Source organism: Podarcis melisellensis, assembly GCF_964234715.1.
Source record: "Podarcis melisellensis genome assembly, chromosome: 2".
In the NCBI taxonomy this organism is placed as follows: Eukaryota; Metazoa; Chordata; class Lepidosauria; order Squamata; family Lacertidae; genus Podarcis; species Podarcis melisellensis.
This window is the reverse complement of record NC_138529.1, coordinates 11885805-11904541: the sequence shown is the minus strand read 5'-3', so window position 1 is coordinate 11904541 and position 18737 is coordinate 11885805. Positions and strand designations below refer to the sequence as shown.

At 42.4% G+C, this 18737-nt stretch overlaps 2 protein-coding genes and 1 long non-coding RNA gene across 4 annotated transcripts in view; 2 read left to right on the top strand and 1 right to left on the bottom strand.

Moving 5' to 3' along the window:
- Positions 1-436: 436 nt before the first annotated feature.
- HOXC11 (homeobox C11) lies at positions 437-3887 on the top strand. The gene is made up of 2 exons (XM_081898944.1): positions 437-1477; positions 2894-3887. Exons 1-2 carry the CDS (start codon positions 799-801, stop codon positions 3124-3126), a joined length of 912 nt encoding a protein of 303 aa, XP_081755070.1. The 5' UTR covers positions 437-798; the 3' UTR covers positions 3127-3887.
- Positions 3888-11529: 7642 nt separating this feature from the next.
- The window catches only part of LOC309364113, a 22453-nt gene continuing 15245 nt past the window's right edge, over positions 11530-18737 (bottom strand). Inside the window, exons 1-4 of one of the 2 annotated variants that reach the window (XR_014165741.1) lie at positions 14707-14955; positions 12993-13135; positions 12444-12549; positions 11530-12258 (exon numbers count right to left, since the gene is read on the bottom strand). This is a non-coding gene — a long non-coding RNA (uncharacterized lncRNA). Of the gene's footprint in view, positions 12259-12443; positions 12550-12992; positions 13136-14706; positions 14956-18737 lie in introns of those variants that run through there. The other variant, XR_014165740.1, reaches the window with a different exon arrangement.
- HOXC10 (homeobox C10) overlaps positions 15041-18737 on the top strand; it is a 5252-nt gene continuing 1555 nt past the window's right edge. The window contains exon 1 of the mRNA XM_081900854.1: positions 15041-15951. Within this exon, the coding sequence (XP_081756980.1) occupies positions 15099-15951 (853 nt within the window). The 5' untranslated portion in view covers positions 15041-15098. The remainder of the gene's footprint in view (positions 15952-18737) is intronic.

Here is an 18737-nt window from a genome sequence, read left to right as displayed (position 1 = left end):
GAAACTTGCCAGTTGCTCCCCTATACTGTATACCTATCTGTTCCAAAGATCCCACCCACACCCACTATATGGAGATGTGCTCCGGACTCCTGGAGCAAGACCTTGAGAAATGTTTGAAAACTTACTGAAGAATCTTTATCCAGTCCCCTGGGCTTCTAACAGTTGAATCCACATTTTAAAGAAAAGAAAAGAAAAAAAGACAGAGAAGAAAGGGGGAAATAAAAGAATATGTCTGATCATGCCTAAAATGTGACTTGCATGGAAAGAACCCCCTTAAAAAAAAAGTAAGAGAGGAAAAATTACAGTTAACACATCCTTTAGACCCTCCCTCGCCTCCTCCACCCCTGAGCTACCCCCACCCAAACCCATATCTGAATCCTCCTGAACAACTAAAAGCAAAATCCAAATAGGAGAGAGAGAGAGAGAGAGAGAGAGAGAGAGAGAGAGAGAGAGAGAGAGAGAGAGAGAGAGAACTTCACCAGCCATCCCCTCGCTATCTGCTTTGAATGCTTACAAGGGGTGTGCCTGGAAGAAAATGAATACAAATCTGCGATTGATTTTCATAATGTTTCTGCGGTGTTTGAAAACCAATCGTTTGAACCTCTGAGATCTTACCTAAGTGAACCACTCCTACGCTTCTAAGTGCTCCAAACTGATATATGACAATATCTACTTTGGATCACGTGTCCTGGAGAGAGCGACTAAGACGGATAGCGCGTCATCTCGCCTTCCCAAATTTTTCCCCCTCTGCACATCGGATCCAAAACATCTATCTATAGGAGCAAGAAAAGGAGAAAGATGTTTAACTCAGTGAACCTAGGAAACTTCTGTTCCCAGTCGCGCAAAGAGCGGAGTGCTGACTTTGGAGAGCGAGCAGGTTGCGCTTCCAATCTCTACCTCCCCAGCTGCACCTATTACGTCCCAGAATTTTCAACTGTGTCATCTTTCTTGCCACAGGCCCCCTCTCGCCAAATCTCCTACCCTTATTCCACTAACCTCTCTCAAGTGCAGCCAGTGCGAGAGGTCTCCTACGGGCTAGACCCCTCGAATAAATGGCACCATAGAAGCAATTACGCCTCGTGTTATTCCGCGGAAGATCTGATGCACAGGGATTGCCTCCCGCCTTCCACCATGACCGAAATGCTAATGAAAAACGAAAGCGTGTACAGCCACCACCACCACCCTAGCTCCAACCACCCGGCGTCCACGGGCTTCTACTCCAGCATGAACAAAAACAGTGTCCTCCCGCAAGGCTTCGACCGGTTCTTCGAAAACGCCTACTGCTCCACCGAGAACCCGCCCGAGACCTGTTTGCAGAAGACCGAGAGCAAGCTGGAGACCGACTCCCAGCCCACCGCGCTGTCATCCCGCGGCGACCAAGGCGTAGACCCGGAAGACGAGGAAGAAAACACCAACCCGGGCTCTTCAGCTTCATCCTCCTCTGTCAACAAGGAAGGGAGCAAAACCAGCAACTCGAGTAGGTAGAGAAAGCAGTAAATGGAAAGGTTAAGGGACTAGCCCGCTGTTTTGTCGGTCAAATTTTATGTGGAGTTTTATAAGCATTCAAAGGATTTTATTATAACCTACAAAGCTCTTTCTTGCAACGAGAAGAATTTTTACGATGGGAAAGGCTCTTTGAGAAAAATGGAGATGTTAGGCGCAGACACAGTATCTCAGAGTCTGTGAAATTTTAAAAGCACACCATGGTGACAAATATTAACTTTGATCATGAACTTACATGAGCATTTTAAAAGGATTTGGTCCCGGGCTTCTGAGGGTAAAAGGCAATTGGGCAGAACACTGCTCTTGCTTCCTGTCCTCGCGAGGAGGCACTGAGAGATGCACGCGAGCGAGCGAGGGGGGCGGCGGGTGGTGTTATTTTTTCCCCTTATTGAAAATGCATGCAGAAATTCAAATATATATCTATATTGCTATGAATGTGGGGAAAGGGAATGCAACGTTTCCACGTTCTCAGTGCATCCTGTGTTGTTGTTCTTGCTCTTGTTGTTGCTTTTCTTCTTGCATTGCTTAGGCGTAGTTCTTTGGGTGATTTCTTTTCAAATAGATAATGCTTATTTTGCTATTAAATGTGTTTATCACACACACATTTTAAGTATATTTTAATAGATGCCTTTAGATATTCATATATAAGTGGGTTTATTTTCATTTTTAAAGCAACAACAACAACCCTAAATCGAAGCAACTGATCAAGCAAATGCATCATGGATGTTTATTTATTTTTCCATTCATAGGTGAATGGAAAGCTAAGTCCTGCGTGAACTTACACACCGACACACACACACGCCCAGGCGCGCGCACACGTTGTATTTGCAATTCTGTTTGCTGCCTTGGGAAACACATTGCTTCCCTTTTTTTGACTGCTCAGATATGTTGCTTTGATTCTCTCTCTGTGTGTGTATGTGTGTGCTGAATGTATTTGGAGGGTGGCGTTCCCGATAATCAAAAACTTATGCAGAGCAGAATTCTGAGCCCTCATAGTTCTAACGTTGCTCCTGCTGAATCTGTAAGAAAGGCGGCAGATTTGCAGTTTGAACGTGCATGCTTCCCAGCTGCTTCGCCGGCTTCCTTCCCCCCAGCAGTTATTGTTGATTATTGCACTCAGGAATCCCTTTGGAAAATCCCCCCAAAACAGGGCGAAATGATCATGAGCTGGAAACAGGAAAGGCTGTCTTCATGGCTGTGTTGTGGTACACATGTCTGTTAGGATGTTACACATGGCCGTAGGATGTGCTTCCAGATGGGTGTGCGTGTGAGAGAGAAGCTCTTGGTGAGCTCTTGGTGATGGGGGGGTTATTGGGGCTCTGTTGTGTCATTTGCTTAGTTATTTTCACTCCCTCCTGGTTATATTTTTCTCCCTCCCTCCCCCCTAAAGGTGCCCCCCGCACAAGAAAGAAGCGATGTCCCTATTCGAAATTCCAAATCAGAGAGCTAGAGAGAGAATTTTTCTTCAATGTCTACATAAACAAAGAAAAAAGGCTGCAGCTGTCCAGAATGTTGAATCTCACTGATCGACAAGTTAAAATTTGGTTTCAGAACAGAAGGATGAAAGAAAAAAAACTAAGCAGAGACCGCCTGCAGTATTTCTCTGGAAATCCCTTATTGTGAACCTCTTTTGTATATTATATATACATATCTATATATATATAAATAAAAAAAATAAAAAATACATCCTCTGCTCGTTGAAGTATTCTGTGTATGAAGAAGGGAAGTTGCAAGCACGGTTTGACTGTGGAGTCTTCAAGCAACCCTCAGAGTTTTCAGCCTTCTCCGTCCTTCCTTATAGTTGTATGTTTGAGACCTGGTTCAGGGTTTATACACGTTTCCCGATTACCTAAACGTTGAAAGGACTTGAATACTGTATGAACTTCTAATTTAACGTTTAGTCTTGAAGAAATGGAATTATTTTTATCATCGGTGTTTTGTTTTGTTTTGTTCAGTTCATCTTCTTCTTCTTCATCATCATCATCATCATCATCTATGTTCGATGGAGGAAACTACAGTGCTGTGTTCACGACAGTATGCACCTACTTCTTATTTTGATATGCAAGTTGATGATGCATCTACGCAAAAGCGCCTCCCAAAGACTCCCTGTCTTCGGTTGGGAGGAGGGCTTTGTCTGAGTGTGCGTGCAGATGTGTGTGTGTGTGTATCTACCCACACGTGTTCATCCGTGCACACGCACTCCACTCCATCAGGGTTCCACTGCTGTACATGCCAAGGACTGTTGTTCATTGAAATCTAATTTAAATAACCTGTCCAAGAATTGGTATCACTATAAGGAGGTGATTTCCATTGATTCCCTCATGTATCTTTTATATATTCATATTCTATGCAGTCCCAGGTTTGATTTTTTTTTTCTTTCTTTCTTCCCCTCTTTGCATCTGGAGAGAGGGTAGGGGTGGGGGATGGGCGGGGGGGGAGGAATGGGGAATGGACTACAATAAATTCGCAATAACTGTCTCTTAAATGGTATGTAAATGCTTTTTTTCCTTTCTTTCCTGGACGTGGGAGACCAGACTGCAGCAGCAAGAACAAGAACAACAGTAACAACCACAATTATAAATAAATCTTTGTGTATGTAAAGAAGTGAATCCCGGGAAACTCTGTGAAATTCTGTGGCAAATAAAGACATTTCAAGCTGTTCTACATTATGATTTTATTTGACCATTTTATTAGTATTTCCCTCTTAAAAGACTCATTGCGGTCAACGTGGCATGGACTTTCCTATGGCCAAATGGTTAAATTGTGTGTGTGTGTGCACCTACGCATGCATATATATATATATATATATATATATATATACACACACACATACGTATGCGATATGATATAGCCAAATTAATATGAACCTTCTGCGTTTAACTAGACATTTGTTGTGGAGTTCATTGTTTTCATCATTGCATTCAAATTTATAGAAATTTCTTGGCCCAATAATACTGCCCTGTGCTTGGCTCCAGATGTCTTTGTCTGTTTTCCCAATGTAGTTAATCTTTTTATTTCTTTTCCCTTTTCCCCCACCCCACCCTGGAAGAGAAATATATTGCAATATGCTGAAATTGGTGCTTAATGAGCAATATTGCAACGTGCTTTCCCCCCTTTTTCTTTTTAAAAAGCACAACTAATGTGATGTCTGCTAATGAGCGCATCTCTGATCGCAAACACAAAAGAAGCGGAAATTTTCGTAATGTCAAGGATAAAGTACCTCCCCCTCCCCTTTTGCCTCTTGCAATGCACAAATGCAAAGTCAAGTACTTAATTCCTTCTCTTAAACAAAAACAAGTTCAACTCACAGACATAGGGACAGAAGCGCAATTTTACGTTTACAACTCCTCCCTCCGTTAAATAAATGTAATTTTCTTCACAGTGATAAGAAAATGCGCAGGAAGACGCTTTCACTAGTTGAATGTATTTTTAAAATTTTGTGTGGTGGTGGAGAATATAAGAATTCTGAATGGTCAGTCTGTCTCCTACTCTAAATCTACCAATTCATTCTTGACGAATCCTCGTGTTACTCACATTTGGTGTCTGAAGGTGTCTCTAGCTTAAAGGGCAAGCAGTAACAAAATTATATTCTCCTTCACAGGCAATGTGAGTTCCTCACGCGTTGCTTCTAAATGCAACCATTTGCAATGCAAATACTTTGATGTTGCCTTTTCGGTTTGATTTGTCAGCGATGGGGAAACCCACAAAAATGTGCTTCGTTTGCCAGAAAAGAGGCAGAGAGAAAAGAAACTTTAGCTTCCTTGATAGATCCATCTTCCAGTTCGCCATGATGCTATCTGAAAGGGTTATGTTAACAGGAATGTTTCTCATTAGAAGAGATGAGGGGAAAAGATTATGTATAATAATAGGGGTATGTGCGTGTTTGTATATAAACAGACATACAGACATATACATACACGGGATGGAAACTGCTTTATTTTTGCATTTATCTGTTTTTCTCCCTTCTTCCTCCTGGTGCGTGTGTGTGGTGGTGCGGTTGTTCCCTGAAGAGTCTGGCGAATACGGATGTAGGGCCTATAACCTCCCTCTTCCTTGAATTAGACACTCAAGGTCTACTGTAAATATGTCCTTGTCATGGGCGACTCTTTGGTTTGTGGTGCCCAGAGCACAGAAGGGTGTGGGAAGTGCATTGGAACCCAAGGTGGACCAAAGAAGGTCCGAAACAGCCCTTAGGAGTGGAGCCAAAACACCCCACTCACACGCGGGGAATACAGAGGAAACAAAATGGCGCATCTTTCTGAAGGGGGAGAAAGGCGCCCGCCTCTCTTTAATGGGCGACTTCTAAACTTTTCCAAGGTTAGGGGAAAACTTAAAACGTAGGTACAATAAGGTGCACATCGCCAGGTCAGAAAGTCCAGTCAATACCCCGTGACTGCGGCCGTTGTCTGGACAAAGGGGGCGACTAGTCTAGACATTGTAATAAAGACTGCAGCACTAAACAGCTTAATTTTTCCTTAATTACCACCGTCTGGCCATAGAAAAAGACTTCCGCAGTAAATAGTAAACAAATAAGGGTGTCTTTGCTTAGCTTTCTTCCAGTCCCCCCCCCCTTGCACACACACACACACACACACACGCTCTGACTCCTAACTTTCCCCCTCTCCTCTCCTCTCCGCACCCCCATCCCACCTCCTTTTCCACGTCTTTGGCTGGGGCTGCGACACAATGAAACTGGAGGCCTAGTTCAAAGTTTTCTCGAGCTAAAATGGAATGCCAGTTGTAAAATCCAAGTTTATAGACCATGTGGGACTTTACAAGGGTATTAAGCAGCAGTGCGAGGTAGGGATAACCCGTTAATGTTCTTCGGGGTTTTTCCTTTTTCTTTTGGAAGGGGACTATTTAGCTAGGGGAGTGAGGGGGTACCATTTAGGAGCAGGGGTGTCATTTTTTTAGCCTTCTGCCTCCCTTCCCTCCCCAAAGTCGAGGCATCTAGCGGCAATATAGCCTAATAGCCAACTGTACTTTATACGCTAGCGTTATGTTGGTTGCATTGTGTTTAGGGAGGGGGGGGGGAGACGAAGGAGACCACAAGAACAACAACAAAAAAATGTGAATATATGATGTCTTTGAACTTCAATGGAGTCAAGTCCATCACCTTTAACCCTTTTGTAATAAACCGGAATCAGAAAGGCCTTCAGATTCTTTTTTCGTTTTTTTTTAAATGTTCCCGCCTACTGAGTTAAGAGTCCAGCAGCAGGCGGCGATACGTGGGTGTGGGTTTGTGGGTGTAGGATACACACACACACACACACACACACACTCATATGACACCCATTTGAATATATATGGACTCACGCATTACAAATACCGATTTCGAACCAAGCCTGGTGTTTATGGTACTTAATATTTAACTCAGTTGCTCAGCGATTTAATATTGCTAGAATATTAGAATTCTCTCTCTCTCCCTCTCTCTCTCTCTCTCTCCCTCTCTCTCTCTCTCTCACAAACACACACACCAGCACACATTCAAGCTTTATTATTGTTATAAACCTTTTGATATCTTAACGCATGGAAAGTTTTTATAACTTTGTTTGGCATAAAAGTTTTACAAGTGCCCCCCTTCTCTCTCCCTCTCTCTCCCCCCTCCTTCTTTTCCTCCTCCCTCTAAATTCCTAGCACGCATTTGGGGCTTTGCATAAGACAACTTTATTTCTCGCTCGGAAGGTCCATCAGGATAAGGTCCTCTCCCTCATAGGCTGGGGATCTCGGTGTAAAGCCACGTTAATGGCACACAGGCTAATTGCGAAGGACCTCTCGGTGTGACGTGCAAACACACAGCTAAGCGAACCTGTTTCCTGTCCCCCTGCCTGGAATCCCTCCTTAACGTATTGGAAGCTGCTAGGAGGGGACCTTGTTGGGAGATATAGCTCAGAGTGAGGAAGGTGAGGGGCGAGTTTTTTAATTGGATTCTGGGCAAGACTTCTTCTGTTTTAAAATGTTAATTGGAGTGCAAGAAATAAGTTCTCCCGTTTTGTTATTGCTGCTGTTTGTTGTTTGTTTGCGAAGTGCAAGCTGGTCCCCCCCCCTCACAACCATCAGTGGGCACTAGAACTGGGGGAGATGGAGATGTGTGCGCGTCCGGGTGTATTTCTGCGTGTGCCTGGCGTGGTTTGTGCAGGCTACAGCTTGTATGTTGAACATGGCTGTTCACGGGCATGCAGACCCACGCACCTCTCGGCAAGTGGTCCCAGCAGCCCAGAGAACACTCCTCCTCCTCTGAGTTCTGGAGTTGAGAAACATAAACTTGACTGTGCAGCCTGATCGCCGGTGGCATCATGTAAATAAAGCAACCCTGTTAAGCAACCCAGCAAAAGAGCCGCCAGACCAGTCGCCCTGGGCAAAGCTTTCCACCACCACTGGAGGTCCGCAAAGAGTTTGGAATTTGGGGCTCGGAAAGTTGGCCTCAATGGACCCTGGAGAAGCCTGTCGAGGAGAGAAAAGGGGCAGTGGCTTTGGCAAGTGGACTTGAAGCTCCTATCGCCTTGAGCCGGTCTTCTTCGCCTGGTTGTGGATTCGGGGAGGGGGGGGTGACTTTCGCCGCTCTGCTTGCAAGTAACTTCTGCAGGAGGCACCTCCGAGCCCCCGACGAAGAGAACCAGCCATGCCTGCGTGCCTGTAAATAAAATGCCCCCTCGACCCCCCATTTTGCTAGGGCGAGAGACTCTTGTGGGTCGTTAAGAGCAGCCTCCCTCCCCTCCTCTCCAAAAGCATAATTGAATGTACGATTAATTTTGTCTCCTGCCTTTCTTTGCACATCTGATGGGCACAAAATTGGATAAAGAGGAGGTGGACTATGATAAGGCCTATTTTCTCTCTCTTTTTAATATGGATTTGTGTGTGACTGCATTGGGAAATGGCATTGATGGGAATACAGCAAAAATAGCCCCCCCATCCCTCCATACTTTCAATCCCCCCATTTAGATAATCCTTATATGAATCTGAAGTTTACTTTGAGAGCAAAATTGATCAGGCTTCCACATTACCATCATTGCACCATCATTCTTGTTATATACCGTATTTTTTCACAAAAACCACCCTTAAAATGGCGTCTCATTAAGGCCTCGTTTATACTCTTTTAATAAAGTTGCGAACTGTACGGATGTTCAACATATGTTAGACCTAAGCGGGTCTCTCTGCTTTTGATAACCACCGAATTACAACATGAAACCACAAGAATGTGGCTTGCAGCCGCGGAAGACTTTCGAATCTCTGCTGCAGCGAATGAAAATTGATCACGCTGTTGATAGGAGCCGTACAAAAAAAAATATGTATATGTTTGTTTATTCTGGCGAAAAATAAAATAATAAAATGAACAATCGATGTTGTCTATGGACTGAAAGCAGAACAAAAAAAGACGCTTCTCTACGTGGTTAAAATTAAGTCGACAACATTTTAAAAGAGCCGATCTAAGCAATACGTGTACAGACCCATCTGCAGCCATTCTTTTCAAACGTTTTTAATGTAAACCTTATGTCTCGGTTCAAACGATTGCTAAAATAATTGGATACCCTTGTGCCGATCGAGGTTTTTTTCACAGAAATTGCACCTTAAAAAATGAGCAGCGGCTGCGGCTGATATCAACATTACAACTAAGGATATGGTAGTGTAGGCGCTTACATATATAACTAAACTCCCTGAAGCACTTATCGCTTCCTATTGAAAACACCTATGCTGAATTGTTAACTAATTGAATGAAATAGCATCCACACGTTGTGCCACAGATCTTTGGAACATAGCGACGCAGGATACAGACTTTGGGTGGACTTATAGCCGAGGTTTTATTTGAACCGACGGCTTCTCGCTTTGGAGAAAGGATTCCAACACCTGTATCACTATTAATAAATTTTAACAGCCGAGGGCAAAACTAGGGAAAAAATACATATTTCGAAATAATCGGGAAATGTGTTTTTGCACATCTTATCCGATAGCCTGCCCGGTTATATACTGCCATTGGAGGAAAGGCAGTTTCTCAGGTCTTTTGTCGTTAGTTTGTCTTAAAAACAGGTAATTAACTAATTCTGTGTATCCTAAAATTCTCTTTCCACGCGTTTTTCTTTTTTCTTCCCCACTGAGAATATAACATTGTTCTCTTCCCTGGGAAAAATACTATTTCTTTTATTTGCATTTTTAAAATTTTCATAGAAAAAGAGGTAGCAGCGGTGTAAAGGAGCACGTATTTTTGTAAACCATTGAACCACACTTTAACCCAATAATGGAACTAAGTCAGAAAATCCTTCGAAAATACCAGGCATACTACGATGGTTTCTCTCCTAATAAACGCAGCTTCGAATGATATGACCCCCTTCAGCCTTCTCTGCTTCTTTGTCAACTTATCAAGCTAATTGCACGAAGTAGTTTGCAATAATAAAGTATTCATAAGCCAGATAGGTATAAAGTTAGATATCCCCTCATCTATCAGGACCAGATCGCCACACCCCAAATTCAAAGCTTTTTTCACATCACCCTTCAAGCTGAAATTGGAACGGTATCAGGAAAAATCGGATGCTAACAAATAGTAGGCAATATATTCACATTATTGCTTCTCTTCTCAGTGTGTGATTTTAGTTAAGAAGAGACTGACGGATAAGGCCAGCGGCCCAGCGACTTTGATGTTCCCAATGCAATCTTTAACATTGCTTAAACTCCTTTTTTGTGCATTCTGGGTGCATTGGGGGTATGTGTAACTGTATACACACACGTGGAAAGAGAGAGGGAGAGGAGCAGCAACTTGAATACTGTCAATGGTGTGTGTGAACACCACGGAGTAACTCTGGACAACTTTGGTCTCCACCATGCAAAACAAAGAAAGGTGGCTAACCTCAGGCCGGTCTTTTGGTGACTGAAGATTCTATGTTGGAGGTAGAAATAACTTGAGCACTTTTCAATACCACCTCAAGGAACATAATATCATTCCATAATTCTTTGACTTAAGTTACTCCGAAAGAAGGAAGCAGTATAAGAGGGATTGTAAAGTTTGATAGATTTCTGGTGGTGATAGTTTACAGTTTCTAAGCCAACATCTAAAGGCGTGGGTTTTATTTTTGCATCACTGTTATTGTACTCTAGTGTACTTTGCCATAAATCAGAATTATTTCCTCCACAACACGGGGCATAATACCAGGCAGGGGGAAAAAATACAAATTTAAGGTAATCATTAAAGTGTTGCCACCAAATACTTCCTAGAAGCGAAAATGAATGCTCGCTATAAAAATGTTAAGGGGGGAAGTTGGTTAAAAAATACAATGGACGTAAGAGACACTTTCCACGCATAACTCACGGTTAAATAATTAGAAGGAAAAGGGAACAGGTAAAATATTATGTGCAAGTTTGAGATGTGCTTTTACGTGAATTATTGGACACGTGCATATTTTTTCTTCCTTCCTTGCTTGCTTTTTTGGGGGAGAAAAATTCTTTAGATTTTTATGGGAAATGTGGTGCTCTGGCAGCGCGCCTGTGTGCGCGCGTGTTTGTGTTTCCCACCCACCCCATAACCCCTCGCAGCCGCGTGCCCTCCGTCTCCAGCCCAGAGCAAAGCTCTAGGAGAGCAAAGGGAGACGGGTTTCAAGGCTCCTCTCCCCCTCTTTTGGGTCAACTGAACTGTCTGCCTTTGGCATTCACAGAGAGAGCAATCAGACACCAAAGACAATAGCAGGACCGTCTGCAGTTTGCCTCATATGTCCAGACACTGGGAAGAAAGGAAGGAAGAAATACCCTAAATTTTTTTTTTAAACTCCTCTTTGACTTTTAAAAAAACAACACTTCCTGGCTTTTACTCCCGCGAAATCATACCGAAGTAGCCACAAAGCAAGAGAATAAGGCACTGCCGAACCCCACTCCACATGTGAGCCAACTTAAAGTCCACATATGTATAATTTCCCCCACCCACCCCAATCTTTCTTACCCTCTTCTTCCCCCCCTCCATTCCTTTTTTTTAATAAGGGGCATTGCATGTTTCATTTCCACCCTGATTTCCAAAGGAGTGTAAAAACCCAGAGCAGGCTGTTATAGGTCTTTATTCCACACACAGGCTTTCTCCTTTTTAAGTTTTAATAGCATTTGTTGGTATTTATTTTCTGCAATTAGACTAAAGCATTTTTCCCAACGGGGGTTCTACTTAGGCTGATGGATTTTATTTCTCTCCCCATTAATGACCCATGTTTATCATACTTCTAATTATTTTTAACTTTAAACAATATTCGGTCTCCTGGAGACATTCCCCAGCATTCCTTCAGCGCCGGATCCGCCAGATATCAAAAGACCTAGAATGATGTCAGGAAATGTGCATTTCGCTGTTTGTGATGAAGCGGGTTCTCCTCCACGTCCCTCCATCTACTATGACCATCTCTCGCCCCTTCTCTCTGACTGCTGTTTTATTTTGGGTAAGACTTTGACCGTCAAAGCCCACAAGAGACGTCTGGAATTAAATAACTCTATGGCTTTGCATTTTAAAAAATGACTTCCGAGACACCTACGCTCCTTAAAATACATATGTATGAATATGTCAGTAATCCTCAGTGAAAACAATGACAGTCAAAACCACCAGCTTTTCTTACACGTATATACACACATGTATATATATTTGTGTGTGTGTGTGTGTGTGTATACACACCCACCCACCCACAACATTTTATTTTATCTTCATCACCTTCACACACTTAAAACGCCCTCTATCTTGTCTTCAGAGATATGGGTACAACATCTCATCCACTGAAAATTCCTTGGCGGTATGTGAATCTGTGAAGAGGATAAAAATCAAATTATTTGACAGGTTTCACCACAGTGCGGTTTGTAAATTCCTCTTCCTGCTTCCTAGTATGCGTGTGTGAGAGAGAGGAAGGGAGAATATAACACACAGCAAGAATGCACAGCAGTAAATAAGGATATAAAAGACTTGGAAACACATTTTCATTTTCACTCACAGGGAAGGAAACGGGGTCAAATGTTGGTCTCTCCCCCCGCCACAAAATGCACATATGAAGACGTGCAGGGCTTCAGAGCCTAAAAATATTGAGTCAGCCACATGATCTGCAAAAAAATAAAGAAGGGAAGGGTGGGGGAGGGGTGGGTGGGGGTGGAGAGAGAGAACGGGGAAAAAGCCATATAATGCCAAACTGCATTGGTCTTTAATTTCATCACCTATAAATGAGGAAGTATTGGTTCCCATGCTAAAGTTTTATTCTTTGCTTATAAATATTATGTGGAATTTTCGTTGGATATCATAAAACTGAACGATTTCTATCAAACTGTTTTAAAAAGACCTATGCAGATAACACAAATAGAGGCTATAAAGTCTCAAATAGCTTTCCAGAGGAAGCAAACGGCGTTTAAAGTGCAGGAAAAAAGCTCTTAGCGTGGCTGTATTTCGGGGTGGAGATGGATTGTGGGGCGGTCGGGGGTGGGGGGTGGTTGAGACAAATAGAATGATGCGGTTTAAGACTTCCTTGGCCTAAGATATTAAAACTTCTCACCCTTGAAGATGTGGAGGGGGCTGGTTTTGAAGGTGGGGGCCAGCAGGCTGCAAGCCCTTCCGAAGCAACAGCCGAGTGGAATTGTAAAACAGTTGTTGTAGAAAACATTGTCGTCAAGGTCTGGTGGCTTTAGGCAGCCAGCACTGCATTTAAAACAAAAAACCCAAATATACATTACTGAAATTGGTCAAGTTCCTCACTTCTCTCCACATACCCCACACCCTACCAAACTTTCTGGCTCAATTTTCCTCACCGTTTCCCGCTTCTATCTGAAAAGGCTTCCCTCCCACTCCTTGAGAATGACTATGAACTCTTTAAAAGGTTTCAGATCCGTCGTAATGATCTTGAGATTCCAGCCGTTTAGCTAATTCTGTTCCCAGCTGACATTATAAGTATTGGTAGTATTAATATTCTCATTGTCTAGTACTATTCCTCTCTTTTTCATGGATTTAGCCACAAAGTGTCATATTCCATTTTTTTAAAAAAAACAACAGCAACCACCCAAAACTATAGACATCATTGTCAAAGCGGGATTCTAACAGTGTAGTCAATTTGATATACACTAAATAATAATTTGGCTTAATTGCTAGCCTGTTTAGAAAACGTCTAATAAAGGAAACAGCACAATGAAAGCACCTCGTTCAACATATCTTTATATCTGTAATACCAGTTATTATTCTGAGATCGTTAAATTAAAAGAGAGAGAGAAAGCGAGAAGGAGAAGGGAGACAGGATCATAAAGACTGAAGGAGACTTGAGTAGGGAAATTAAGAAGAAATAAACACACATAGATATTTGCTTGGAGTTTAATCAATGAAAATAAGATCAAATAAAAAACCGTGTTTGATCGGACAACCTTTCTGCTGAATAAAGCACCCCTAAAATACCCAATAATTTAAAATTTCATTCTATTTAATTGTCGTAATTTCCTGAAAAGGGGTGGGGAATGTACAAACTTGTACCCTAAGAGTAGAGGATACTTCTGTAATACAGTATATCCCATTGAGATATTTATTTTGATGCAATTTTGGGAAGTTTATTAACAAACCTGTGCAGAGCTTCTGCGTCAATGAAAGCAGGAATGATGAAAGTTTGCGGGTTTGGGGGTTGTTAGAAAGGAGAAGAACGTTTCATTCAGTATTTGCAGGGCAAATATTTTTTACAAAAGTACTCCAGAGAGAAACCAACGGAGAGAACAATTTTATAACAGACTAGAAAGAACGATTCGCATGAAACAAAATCTAAAATGTCGCCATTTCAGTTATTAAGCTGGTTCCTCACCCAAAAAACACCTGAACTTAATATAAAGTGACCCTAACGACACTGCTTCAGATTTCTCAAGGTGCTTTGACCTACGTCTTTAGGGAATTGCATTCAATATAGCGAGGTTTGTTTGCTTGTTTTCCAAATCAAAATGAATCTACCAAAGTAGTTCTGAAACAAGAAAAAAAAAATGTCTGAAGGAACAGTTTTCATGCATTTCAAGTTTAGCTATTGGGGTGGGGAACGGGGGGAAGAAAGAGAGAGAGAATGAAAAAGAAAGAGAAATTCGATATAAGGAGAAGGGATGGCGGGGGAGTTCTTTTGGGGTTTGGGGTTGATTAATTATTTGCCCACAAGAAATTAGACTTATCTTAAGGGGGTTAGGCGAGAAAAAAGAAAGGGTAAGAATGAAAGAAAAGAGTGGGAGATGAAGGTGGATTTTTTTGCTGACCTTTTAATTTGAATTTGACTTTGCTTCTATTTACGCGTTCGCTTCCTTTATTTCCCCCCCACTCTGCTGTAGACACGCGTTCGTTCATTGGTAAACAAACTGGAGGAAAAGGGGGTCTCTCTCCTTTGTTCAACGTGAAGGTCCTGGGTTCTCTACCCTTCGGAAACTGATAGATGTCGCTGTTGCTCCACGCTGGTTTTCTCCTCTCTCAACAACTTGACCCCGGTGACGTCACCGGCGTCTGAATCATCAAGGCCATTTTCAATCCTCATTGGCCTGACAGTCACGTGGTTGGGACCAATGCGTGGATAATTATGGTGCTGATATTTTTCCCTAAAAAAAAGATGTCAGCCCCTGGCTGTAGTATTCCTCTTTAAAATCCCTCTCTGAAAATGTCATGTCCCAACAATGTGACTTCTAACTCGTTTTTGATGGACTCGTTAGCCGGTACCTGCAGAGGGGAGAATTATTCCTCTAACCAAGGAATGTATATGCAATCTGGGAACGACTTCAACTGTGGAATGATGAGGAACTGTGGAATTATCCCGTCTCTTTCCAAAAGAGACGAGGTGAATAACGCCAGCCTGTCTCTCAACACCTATCCATCTTACCTTTCTCAGCTAGACACCTGGTGTGACCCCAAAAATACTTACCGAATCGAACAACCTGTTGCGAGACAACTCCCCTCCTGCTCTTTCCCAACCAATGTCAAGGAAGAAAATGCTTGCTGTATGTACAATGCTGACAAAAGAGCAAAAAACGCCACTGAGGCGACCCTCTACCCCAATCAGATGCCTGAACCTTGCCTAAATGACCATGAAGTCCCCGTGCCCAGCTACTACCGAGCCAGCCAAGGTTATTCCTCCATGGAAAAGGCGTCAAACTGCAGCAACCCAAGCGAGTTTGAGGCAAGTTTTGAACCCAGGGCGAGCCTCAGCCAAAGGAGTGAGCATCTTGAACAACCACCACAACCACCACAACCACCACCACCTCCACCACCACCTCCTCCACCACCACCTCAGCAACCACAGCAGCAGCCGCCGCCACCGCCACCACTGTCCCAAGCAGGAGCTAAAGTCAGCTTCCCTGACAACGCAAAGTCTGATAACCCTCAGAACACGTCCGCCAACGAAATTAAAACAGAAAAAAGTCTCCCCGCTGCCAAAATCAGTTCGTCGGAACCCGAGAAGGACATGAATAAATGCACAGACACCAGCACTGACAATTCTGACAACGAGGCAAAAGGTAAGGGGACTCTTCTGCACCTTAGGCAACAGACTTTAAAATTGCAATATTTATCGTGAAAGTTGTTAGTTCTATTATTATTGTTGTTGTTGTTATTATTATTAAGAAAGCAATGACCCTGGCATTGTGGTTCATTAGATGCATTAATTTTTCTCTCTGCCCCTTTTTAATGCAGTCGTTTCTAAACAGCTTACGCTTTCTGCTCACTTTCCTAAATAAAAGTAGTATAACAACAACAACAACAACAATCGAAATAAACGGAGTTGAAAATGAAGCATTTAAATGAGTGCAAATGCAAAAAAAGCATTAGAAGTCCATGTTGCTCTGTGTGTGTGTTTGTGTGTGTGTTTTCTTCCTTCCTTTGGAGAGGATTGTGTTTTTTTGGGGTGGTACGTACTCAGGGTGAAGTTGCGAGCAACGTCGTGGTTTTTATATTTGCTAAGTTACTAAGTCTGTGGCAGGGAGGTTGTGAAATAATCTTAATATGGACGAATGCCTTTTTGGGCTTGCAGGCAATTCTACCAAGGCTATTTCCGCTAGAAATGTGTGTGTGTTTTCCCATCCTTTTCTTTTCTTCGTGGTTGATGCTTCTGGTTCTTCCATCGTTTTTCTTTCCTCTTTCCCCCTGGGTAACAATTTGCTATCTCTTTCTCTTTACTTGCGAAGTATGGGTTGCTTGTTAAAGGTGCGGCGGGGGTAGGTGGGGGGAGGGAGAGAGAGAGAGAGAGATGGGCAGTAGAGATGGTTTGCCAAACACTTCAGAGTGGACTTGATTGTTGAGTTTCATTATCATTGCTGCATTCCTCATTGATAACCGCGGTTCCCGGCATCTAGAGTCTTGTTTGTGCAGAAAACAGCTTCCCCACCTCATCCCCAGCGTTTACGTGCGTGGAGCATCTGTTTCAAGTTTAGGTATTCTAGGAAAATGAGCCTTCCAGTTATGATGAGGTGTGTTACATTGGTGGTGGTTTGTGCGTTTAAAATAAACAATCCTGAAGGCGAAGATCTGCCTGGCTTTTATTAGATCCATTTGGAAAAGAGGGGATCTAAGTATTTATTTAAGGAGAAAGAAAGATGAAAGAAAGAGGGGCCACATATACGTCTTCTGTTGTAAAAAGGGAATGAAATGTGTGTAGACCAAAAATGCAACTGGGAGCGGTTTCAGATAAGAACAACGCCTTTTATGAGTTTGGCTTTGCTGTGCGGATTCAAATCCTCTCAGAGCCTAAGCATTGGGGAATATGCTTAGAAAACAAGCAGAAGAGAGATGTATTATCGGGTTATATGTAGCCCCGTGTAAGCACGTGCATACGATACATACATGGATACCTGTGCAACATACATATGTATGTACGTATGTATGCCTTCATCAATACATATGCATACGCACATTGCCTGCTTGGGTACCACAAAAGGAAGCAGGCTTTCCATTCCTTCTTGTTTCTCTCACCTGATATAGTATTTCATATATATATATATATATATATATATATATATATATATATATCCCCCCACGTTCCTTTTCGGGGCGCCGAGGAATGAATTATTTTAATCCGCCAATTCAACTGCCTTAGTGAAGAGAGAGAAAAATTGCAAAGTCAAGGTTATGGGGGGTGGAAATCGCTAAAGGTATCAGCCAAAGGTGTTTTCTTTGCTACAAAAGTCCTATATTTTCGTCTAAGTCAAATTAGCAGAAATAAATAAACATGACTGGCATTTTGATTTGGAATGAGAGAAGCGTTAGAATAAAATATTTTTCCTTTCATGATGATTTGTCTGCGAAATGTCCCGCCTAGATTTTCAAACTTCCCTTTCCTATTTTTTTTCCCCCAGCGGGAAGGAACGAATGATTTGCCATTGAATACAATATTTCATACTGTGCCATTTAGATATGGATATTACTATTACTACTACTACTATTATTATTTTAAAAGTCTTCACCCTTTCTTTTGTTGGAAATGGTCTCTTAATTTCCGCTTATGTTTCATCAGTCCTGCCCAAGCCGGGATTTGGAAATGTGAGTTTTAGAGCTTAGAAAAATGGAAAGCTTTCGAAGGAATTTACAGGGTTCAATGGCAGTGGTGGTGAATGTGTGAGATGCATTGCAATGCAACCACAACATGGGTTTGCTTCTTCGAGTTGTGTTTTTTTGGGGGAAAGGTTATTTGTCTTTCAAGGTTCTGACCAGAATTCCAAGTAAGTGATTGTGTGAATCTGGCACACACGCAAATGAAGAAAGGGGAAAAATTAGACCCGTAGGCTGCTATAATTGCAAAACACCTCCCCTCCATTCACACACTCACACCTTGGATAAATGTTAGAGTGTTACTACTGCCAACATTCCACCATATCCAAATTCAAATCCGAGGTGTTTATGTATGTGTATGAGCGTCTGAAGAGTGTTGCAATGGCTGCCTCCATGGAAATTGTATGTGCCTGCATGAGGGTTACTAGGAGAACGTCAGTACAGTATTTTGGGGTGGAAAACAAACAAGTGTAGGTTTCGTTTTTGTTTTAAGTGTGGAAAGTTATTCTTTGCCAATAACAAAATGATGCATTTCACAGAGCCTTAACGTCCAAGAAAAAATCGAGCCTAGACCATTGGTGGGTAGGGCGAGGGCACAAAACACCCACAGCCAGTTAAACAAACGCACAAACAGAAAATTCTCCCCGTAATGTAATTTTCAGAATGGTGTTTTGTGTTTTGCCTCGTTTTAAATATAAGCTGGTCCATTTCGAGTCAAGGGCTGAGCTTGCGTGGTGTTGTGGCATAAACGCTACAGCTT